This window comes from Corythoichthys intestinalis, chromosome 13, assembly GCF_030265065.1.
Source record: "Corythoichthys intestinalis isolate RoL2023-P3 chromosome 13, ASM3026506v1, whole genome shotgun sequence".
NCBI lineage: Eukaryota > Metazoa > Chordata > Actinopteri > Syngnathiformes > Syngnathidae > Corythoichthys > Corythoichthys intestinalis.
In genome coordinates this window covers 17,294,006-17,304,451 of record NC_080407.1, presented here as the reverse complement: position 1 = coordinate 17,304,451, position 10,446 = coordinate 17,294,006, and the positions used below count along the sequence as shown (strand labels likewise).

Sequence of the window (10,446 nt, the reverse complement as noted above, 5' to 3'; positions counted from 1 at the left end):
AGTTGTGGTCAAAAGTTTACATACACTTGTGAAGAACATAATGTCATGGCTCTCTTGAGTTTCCAGTTAGTTCTACAACTCTGATTTTTCTCCGATAGAGTGATTGGAACAGATACTTCTTTGTCACAAAAAACATTCAGGAAGTTTGGTTCTTTTATGACTTTATTATGGGTTAACAGAAAAAGTGATCAAATCTGCTGGGTCAAAAATATACATATATGGATTTGAAAAAGCGAATCATTGACTTGAACAAGTCAGGAAAGTCACTTGGAGCCATTTCAAAGCAGCTGCAGGTCCCAAGAGCAACAGTGCAAACAATTGTTTGTAAGTATAAAGTGCATGGCACTGTTTTGTCACTGCCACGATCAGGAAGAAAACGCAAGCTATCACCTGCTGCTGAGAGAAAATTGGTCAAGAGGGTGAAGATTCAACCGAGAATCACCAAAAAGCAGATCTGCCAAGAATTAGAAGCTGCTGGAACACAGGTGTCAGTGTCCACAGTCAAGCGTGTTATGCATCTCCATAGACTGAGAGGCTGCCGTGCAAGAAGGAAGCCCTTGCTCCAAAAGCGGCACCTTAAGGCTCGACTGAAGTTTGCTGCTGATCACATGGACAAAGATAGGACCTTCTGGAGGAAAGTTCTGTGGTCAGACGAAACAAAAATCGAGCTGTTTGGCCACAATGCCCAGCAATATGTTTGGAGGAGAAAAGGTCCTTTAACCCCAAGTACACCATGCCTACCGTCAAGCACGGTGGTGGTAGTATTATGCTGTGGGGCTGTTTTGCTACCAATGGAACTGGTGCTTTACAGAGAGTAAATGGGATAATGAAGAAGGAGGATTACCTTCAAATTCTTCAAGATAACCTAACGTCATCAGCCCGAAGATTGGGTCTTGGGCGCAGTTGGGTGTTCCAACAGGACAATGACCCCAAACACACATCAAAAGTGGTAATGGAATGGCTAAATCAGGCTAGAATTAAGGTTTTTGAATGGCCTTCCCAAAGTCCTGACTTAAACCCCATTGAGAACTTGTGGACAATGCTGAAGAAACAAGTCCATGTCAGAAAGCCATCAAATTTTACTGAACTGCACCAATTCTGTCAAGAGGAGTGGTCAAAGATTTAACCAGAAGCTTGTGGATGGCAACCAAAAGCGCCTAATTGAAGTGAAAATGGCCAAGAGACATGTTACCAAATATTAGCGCTGCTGTATGTATATTTTTGACCCAGTAGATTTGACCACTTTTTTCTGTTCACCCATAATAAAGTCATAAAAGAACCAAACTTCATGAATGTTTTTTGTGACAAAGAAGTATCTGTTCCAATCACTCTGTCAGAGAAAAATCAGAGTTGGAAACTCAAGAGAGCCATGACATTATGTTCTTCACAAGTGTATGTAAACTTTTGACCACAACTGTATTTAGTCTTTGTTAGCTCTTTGTGAAGTTTTGTGCTTGTACACTATGTTCACTTACGTCAGGGGTCTTCAAACCGGTCCTTGAGGGCCGCTGTGGGTCCTGGTTTTTGTTCATACCGATTAAGCACAGACCTTTTAACCAATGTGGTTTGTACTAAAACAAGCAGCACCTGACTGCAATCAACTGATTACACTTACAAAAACACCAGATTGGTGAAAAGGTGTGGTCTTGTTTTGTTGGAGTGAAATCCTGCACCCACTGCGGCCCTATGTGGAATAGTTTGGAGATCACTGACTTACATCCTATGCAACTCTTGGGGGCTAAGCCCCCTATGTTCTTAAAACCGAGTGACGCCCCTGCTTAGAAGTGCATTTTTCCTCAAAAAGTTACTCGAGTAAATGTAACAGAGTACATGTAACGCGCATAAGCGGATTTTAAGGGGGGGGGGGGGCGCCTGGCCCCCGCTGGTGGCCGGAAAGTGTCATTGCATGATATTGACTTTCCTATATATATATATATATATATATAAGTTGTAAAGCAATAAAACTGCAGCAAAAATGAATGAATGAAATGAACAAATATATTTTTAGAATGGGTTAAAATGATTTTTCGAACAGATTATGTGACTAGCATCATAGACGGTCATTTACTTTGCATATAATTTTTTTTTTAAATTAGGGGAGGGCAATTTTATTTCTCAAATGATTTTTTTTCTTTGAATTTTTTTTTTTTTTTTTGACTGAAGCAACTTTTTTGGGATTGAATGAGTTAGACACAAATGTCCTACTCATAATATTGCCCAAACACAAAAAGGATTCCTTCAATCAAAACTTTTTCAATGAAAAATTAAGTGTTCAAATGCAAATTTTTCAATTTCAAATATTTTTTTATATTCAAAAAAGTTTTCTACGATTGGAATTTTTGATTGAAGGGATTTTTCTTTTTGAAAATATATATTTTTTTGAAGCAACTTATTTTTTGATTGAATAATAAAGACAAAAACGTCCTAGCCAAAATGTGGCCCAAACACAAATCAACATTACTTCAATCAAAAAATTTGGTTCAATCCCCCCAAAAAATTGAAAGAAAAATAGCTTTCACATGCATTTTTTGACTTTCAAATTTATTTTTGTACTCGCTTTTTTTTTTTTGATTGAAGCGACTTTTTTTTTTCTTGAAAATATATATTTTGATTGGAGCAACTTTTTACAATTGAAGCAACTTTTTTTTGATTGAATAATAAAGAGACAAATCAACCTCCATATGGCTCCGCCCAGGGCATACAATTTTTGACTGGGGTAACTACATTGGCACAACACCGGTGGGCGTATCATATTCAATGGCTGACAATCTTGGCAAAAAATATTGCCTAAGCAGCCTGATTTAGAATTCCCCTCAAGAATGATGGGAAACAAAAAATGCTCATTGTCAACTTATTATTACAAATATTCTTGTAAGTTAATTTTATTGCTGACACTGCGTTTCGGGGTCATCAACATGTTGTGCCCCCCTGCCCCAAAAGTCAAACTCCGCCTATGGTTACGCGTTACTACCCACCTCTGGTAACATGTAACCAGGGATGAAAGTGGGCCAGAACGGTCAGGAACGCAGTTCCGGTATAAGATTCAGGGCCAGAACGGAGTTCCAGTACAAGGTGCTTTGATTCCGAAAATATGACAGCAACTGTCAAAACGCTATGTAAAAAAAAAAAAAAAAATTTTTTTTTTTTTTTTTAAATGTTAAGCTTACACACATGCATTTCAGCTCCAAGAAGAAAACAATCTACCAGCATCAGACTTACATACAAAAGTGTTAACAACAAGCATAATAAAAAGCTTGTGTAGCGTTATCCCTTTCCACCGATATATATTATTGATTTTATTCCATGGACGGCATGGAGGTTTCCCCAGCTGCTGCGGTTATCTGAGTGTGACGATGATGAGTCACGTCATTGTGCGAATGCACGCAGCAAAGCAAACTGCCTGGACTTTATCCGTTCAATTGGCTGATATACTGACATGTGATCAGCAGAGGTGGTTAGCGCTGATTAGTTAAAATGTGCATGTTTTCTGGAACAGAAAAAAAAAAAAAAAAAGCTTGTGCGACAAAAAAAGGGCAAAGCAACATAAAATGGATCAAATCTTTAAGGGCAACGAAAGAGTTGAGGAGGCTTATTTATCATATTTAGTTTTATTTGCTCTGATGGGGAGGTTCAGAACATCTTAGCTGTCAATGTGCACTATGGATATATTTGTTCATTTATGTAAGGTTACTTATTCATTTCCTTATGATTTAAAAAAAAAAAAAAAAAGTGTTTGCGCGATCTTCAAAATATATTCCATTTCACTCTGCATAATATAAGTCATTTGTACTTATTTTTCTGAACATATGTTACATATATCTTTATTATAAAAAAAAAAAAAAAAAACGTTTACATTAACTTCAATTTTAATATATATCCTATGTTCTTAAGTAGTTAAAATTGAGATTTGGCATTTAGTATGTGAGGAAATGAGGGGAAAATAAAAATTAGAGGAGATGTAGGTTGGGGTTATAGAAATAACTGTACTAAAAGTTTTCTTTGCATTTCTGTAGTTTAAGAGGTTTGACCCCCCCCCCGCCCCCCCTAAAATATGAAACAAATAAATAAATAACATTTCTGGCTCCGTGTCGACCTTCACGTCGGGGAGTTCCGTGACATTTGCTCTAAAATCATGCGAACATCCAAAACCTGATCACAAAAAATGAGTTTTATTTTAATTTCTAATCCTAAATAATTTAGTTTGAATTTGTTGTAAATGTTCTCGTTTTTATTAGATTACATTTCAAGATAAAAAACTAAATTGAAAAAATGTTTAAAGAAAAATAAACTTGTTTAAAAAAAAAAAAAAACTTGAAAAATGTACACTATTTTCAATTAGAAATAAAAACTTAATATTAGAGATGTCCCGATCGATTGGCATCCCGATCGATCGGGTCCGATCACATCATTTTCAAAGTATCGGAATCAGCAAAAAAATATCGGACATGCCTTTTTTTAATATATATATATTTTTTAATTGTTTTCTAATTGTATTTAACGTTACAGACATAATGTGTTACACTCTTCCAGAGTCTTTAGTTTAAGCTTAAGATAGAGTTATCAAATTTATCGCGTTAACGGTGAGAATATTTTTTATATTTATCACGTTTAAGTAACGCAATAAACGCATGCGCTGCACGACCCACTCACGCATTGTTGCGTTCAATCTATAATGGCGCCGTTATACCCATACAGTATATAGAGCTAAAAGGCAGTGTAAAATGAGTGAATTTAGGCAGTCTTTGGAGCCTTTATTTAATTGGCTTAAGCCTTAAAATCCCCCTCTCAGCAATTAAAAATATAGGGAGAAGCAATGTGGGGAAGAAAGGTAGTCGTTGATCTTTTTCTTAACACCATATGTTATTTCTCAACGCAGAGAAGATATATCAATTGGTGTCACTACGCACAGTCATGGTTGCACTTCCCATCATGCATTTGGGCAGAACAGTTAAATGGCTACGGTATCATTTACTGAAAGCTCAACAAATACACCAGATGGCAATATTTAGTCACAATATACAAAGTCACATTTATCCTTTAAGAATTACAAGTCTTTCTGTCCATGGATCCCTCTCACAGAAAGAATGTTAATAATGTAAATGCCATCTTGAGGATTTATTGTCATAATAAACAAATACAGTACTTATGTACTGTACGTTGAATGTATATATTCGTCCGAGTATTATTCATTTTTTTCTTAACGCATTGCCAAAATGTATATGATCGGGAAAAATTATCGGATATGATTGGAATTGAATCGGGAGCAAAAAAAGCAATCGGATTGGGAAATATCGGGATCGGCAGATACTCAAACTAAAACGATCGGGATCGGATCGGGAGCAAAAAAACATGATCGAAACAACCCTAAAAATAACTGTTCCAAAGGTTTTCTTTGCATTTCAGTAGTTTAAGAGGTTTGATCCCCCCCCCCCCCCCCCCCCCCCAAAAAAAATGAAATAAATAAATAAATAACATTTCTGACTCCGTGTCGACTTTCACGCTGGGGAGTTCCGGCAAGAAATTCTAGCCACTTTCACCCCTGCATGTAACACAAAGTAGTGACATTTGCTCTAAAATCATGCGGACATCCAAAACCTGATCACAACAAAAAAAGTTTGATTTAAATTTATAATCCTAAATAATTTAATTTGAATTTGTTGTAAATGTTCTAGTTTTTATTAGATTACATTTCAAGATAAAAAACTACATTGAAAAAATGTTTAAAGAAAAATAAACTCGTTTTAAAAAAAACATGAAAAATTTACACTATTTTCGATTAGAAATAAAAACTTAATATAATTAATTACAATGAACAAGATTAAAAAATATATTTGTAACACAAAATATTTGCCATATCTCAACATTTTAAATTCTATTTACATGATTTACTTTTGCGGGCCATGTTTATTCCAATCCAAATTTAGCCCCGCGGGTCGCAAGGTTGACACCTATGATCCACTGGACCCCGCCCCTTCTAGCATGTGTCAATCAAAGCGAGTCAGGCCCCGCCCCTGCTCGGCCGCACGTCTCGCGCCAGTTGAGCGGAGCGAGTAAATAACGAGAAGCCTCAAGATGGCTGACTCGCTGAGCTCCGTCCGCCTCGGCAGCGGAGCCGCGGCGTCAGCCCTCATCAAGAGCCCGATCTCCAAGCCGTCGGAGACGAAGAGAGCCCCGGAGATCCGCCCGCAGTCTTCCCGGGACTTGAACGCACCGCCGCCCAAGAAGCACCGAGTCGAGGACAGGAGCGTCAAACCAAAGAAAGTCGTCCGGGATGGAGGGCTGCTTGGAGGCAACTGTAGCGGGAGAGAGAAACTCCAGCAGCCAGCGAAGCAGCCGAGTCTCGCGGCCGGTTTGTGGAGCCTCAGCCCGGCTAGCGCGAGCGCCGCTTTGGTCCACACAATCGGCGGAAACCAAGCACCCGCCGCTACTCACAAAATCCTGAAACAGAGCGATTTCTTCCTCCACAAGGCGCCTAAAAACAAGAAACCGAGCAAGGATAAACAGCGGGAGAAGGGAGACGTGAAAAAGAAACTATTCGTCTCGTCCAGCAACAGCGACACGAGCAGACTTAACCACACTTCTGTCACGAAAAGACAAAATGGGGACCTCACATCGCTGCAAAAAGGTAGGCCATTTAGACGAAGTTGAGTGTTTACTATTTTTTCGAAGTGATCGTCTTGTTCTCGAACATGTGCCCTCCCCCTTATGTGCACTAGTCTGCCTTCTAATTCGTCTGGACAGTCCCGTTTTCGCCCCGTTTTAAAAGGGTCCCGGAAAGTGACTAGGCACAGGATACAAGAGGGGTGTATACGCCACAAAGCCCGCCGGCTTAGTCGACGTTTCCACGGGGGAAATGGCTGCCAGCTCTCGCTCACCCGCTGCTGAACCCTTGCGTGATCTACAACGCTGTTATTACACATTGTACCCCCAAATCAGAGATAATCTAACACGATTCAGTTGATATCAAATCCAAATTGTTATTTCACGTCGAGTTTAGTGACGATGGAGGGTGGGTATTAAAAGTACACGCCGCTGTCAAAACACAGTCGCCCGCCATTATGGACCAAGCGTTGTTTTGGTGGCGCACCACGCCCCCCTCCACTCTATGCATGCGCGTAGTTTGGTTACATTTACGTGTTTTATTGTTTACCTTTTTAAATTTCGTCAGAAAATGTGCAACAACCGTGTAGGAAGTTCAAATGAGTCATTTTCTCACATACGATTATTGATAAATGGGTCAGGAAAGGCAGACTACAATAGATCTATGAAAAAGAAAAACTTGTGTCTGAATTCAAAAATAAGATTCGATTGGCTTTGGTGGAACATTTTTGTAAACAGTCTTAACAGCAATAATATGTCAACCTTCTTGTTAAAAATTCACTTATGGAGTGACTCATTGCTCCCTTTATGAAACTAAAGTTTCTAACGTTGTCATCAAAGTACAATAGTACTACTGCAAGGCATGACAATATGAAAAAAAAAAATTATGTAATTCAAAAATAATTGTCACTTCATATCAGTATTGTTTTTGGCTGCCCTTTTCGTTTTCATCATAGTCTAAGGTGGCCCATCGACTTCATAAAGTATTGACGGGGTACGGGGCCGATAAATGGGGGCCCGCATTGTTGGCAAGGCCGTCAAAGCTGACCGAGTGGAATCACAAAGAGCTTTTTTTGTTGAAAATTCTTGTGAATAAATGCTTAAATCCACATTCTTTATAGATATGGACGTAAAACGGTCTCGATTCTTGGTTTAAAAAAAAAAAAAAAAAAACGTGTATTTTGGGTTTATTTTACGTAAATATGTCTAAGTACACTGCTACTCTGTTAGCGAATGAGGCTAGCGGCCGCCTGATGTGAACAGAGCTTTTCTGGTGAAAATTCTTGTGAATAAATGCTTAAATCCCCGAATTCTTTAAAGATGTGGCTGTACAACAGTCTCGATTTTTGGTTAAACAAAAAAAAAAAACTGTCCAGTGAACATTTATTTTACGTCAATATGACGAAGTACAATGCTAGTCTGTTAATAAATGTAGCTAGCGGTCGCCTTATGTAAACAGAACTTTTCCGGTGAAAATTCTTGTAAATAAATGCTTAGATCTGCAAATTCTTTATAGATATGGACGTACAACAGTCTCGATTCTTGGTTTTAAAAAAACAACGTGCAGTTAGCATTTATTTTACATAAATTTGTCAAAGTACAATGCTAGTCTGTTAGTGAATGTAGCTAGTGGCCGCCGAATGTAAGCACAGCTTTTCCATTGAAAATTCTTGTGAATAAATGCATAAATCCCCGAATTTAGATATGGATGTAAAACAGTCTTAATTCTTGGTTAAAAGCAACAACAACAACAACAAAAAAGTGCAGTGAGCATTTATTTTCCATAAATATGTCAAAGTACAATGCTTGTCTCTTAGTGAATGTAGCTAGCGGCCGCCTTATGTAAACAGAGCTTTTCCGGTGAAAATTCTTGTACATAAATGCTTAAATCCCCAAATTCTTTATAGATATGGACGTAAAACAGTCTCGATTCTTGGTTTAAAATAAAAAACAACGTGCAGTAAGCATTTATTTTACATAAATATGTCAAAATATAATGCTAGTCTGTTAGTGAATGTAGCTAGCGGCCGCCGAATGTAAACACAGCTTTTCCAGTGAAAATTCTTGTGAATAAATGCATAAATCCCCAAATTCTTTATAGATATGGATGTAAAACAGTCTTAATTCTTTGTTAAAAGGAAAAAAAAACGTGCAGTTATTGTTTATTTTACATAAATATGTCTAAGTACAATGCTAGTCTGTTTGTGAATGTAGCTAGCGGTCGCCTTATGTAAACACAGCTTTTCCGGTGAAAGTTCTTGTACATAAATGCTTAAATCCCCAAATTCTTTATAGATAAGGACGTACAACAGTCTCGATTCTTGGTTAAAACAACAACAACAAAAAACATGCTGTTAGCATTTATTTTACATAAATATGTCAAAGTACATTCCTAGTCTGTTCGAGAATTTCACATAAATATGTCACGTACAACAGTTCCGATTCTTGGTTAAAACAAAAAAAACAAAACATGCAGTTAGCATTTATTTTACATAAATATGTCGAAGTACAATGCTTGACTGTTAGTGAATGTAGCTAGCGGTCGCCTTATGTGAATGTAGCTAGCGGTCGCCTTATGTAAACAGGGCTTTTCCGGTGAAAATTCTTGTGAAAAATTGCTTAAATCCCCGAATTCTTTATAGATATGGATGCAAAACAGTCTCGATTCTTGGTTAAAAGCAAAAAAAAAAAAGCGCAGTTAGCATTTATTTTACGTAAATATTGCGAACTATGATGCCAATGCAGTCGTGGCTAATTTCTCCCATGGTTATTTTTCACAATGTTTCAAAATGCACGCATCGTACAAACAAATCTCTCCTGAGACAATCCTTCCCATTTGGATGCGGAAGAGCTTTCGTACTTTTTCAACAGAAATCCGGCATTAGATCGCTGCGTGTTTGTTTGTGAATAGCTCCTCTCGATGTGGGCGGCCCCCTACTTGAAGGCGAGGCGCAGTGCATGACCGATCTGATCCGTCAATACCATGATGAAGTCTGACTCAACATTTTCCGTCGAAAAAGAGAAAATAAATAAAACTGGAAAAAAAACTTCTTAGTCAGGATATAACAAAAATAAATAAAATACAAATGGATCCTTCCTTCAGGTAAAACACTCCTGATTTTGTCTACAAGCGCAGCCAAACTCGACAAAATATGAAAACGTTTTACCTCGATTATGATTATTGTATGATTATCGGAAAATAATGTCTTTATAGGCTGCAAATAGTATGAATAAATTACACAGGAAAAATAAATAAATACATTTTAAATAACTGCAAGTCATCAGCCAGTCAGCACATTCAGCAAAGTGAAAAGGGGTAAAAGTAAGTCTGAACATAATGAAAATAATTCGCTTAATAATACTAGGGTCAATTCTATCGTTAGTACATATGGGAAGACAGTCTAAATGACCTATACTGTATAACTGAATTCACATAATGCAAATAAGGTCGCTTAAAAGTTGGTGGAGACATTTTAAGCATCCTGAAAAGTTGTCCATTTATGTTATGTAACAGTTTTGTATACAGACTTAACAGCAATAATATGTCAACATTCTTCTTTAAAAAGTCACTTTTGGAGTGACTCATTGCTCCCTTTATGAAACTAAACAGTTTCTAACGTCGTAAAGTACAGTAGTACTGCAAAGCTTGAAAATATATACAGTGGGGCAAATAAGTATTTAGTCAACCACTAATTGTGCAAATTCTCCCACTTGAAAATATTAGAGAGGCCTGTAATTGTCAACATGGGTAAACCTCAACCATGACGGACAGAATGTGGAAAAAAAACAGAAAATCACATTGTTTGATTTTTAAAGAATTTATTTGCAAGTCATGGTGGAAAATAA

General features: G+C 37.5%; 1 protein-coding gene across 1 annotated transcript in view; it reads left to right on the top strand.

Annotated features, from left to right (window-relative positions):
* Positions 1–5,813: 5,813 nt before the first annotated feature.
* Positions 5,814–10,446, top strand: part of LOC130928603 (lysine-specific demethylase RSBN1L-like) — a 47,020-nt gene continuing 42,387 nt past the window's right edge. The window contains exon 1 of the mRNA XM_057855305.1: positions 5,814–6,625. Coding sequence (XP_057711288.1) covers positions 6,073–6,625 — 553 coding nt within the window. The 5' untranslated portion in view covers positions 5,814–6,072. The remainder of the gene's footprint in view (positions 6,626–10,446) is intronic.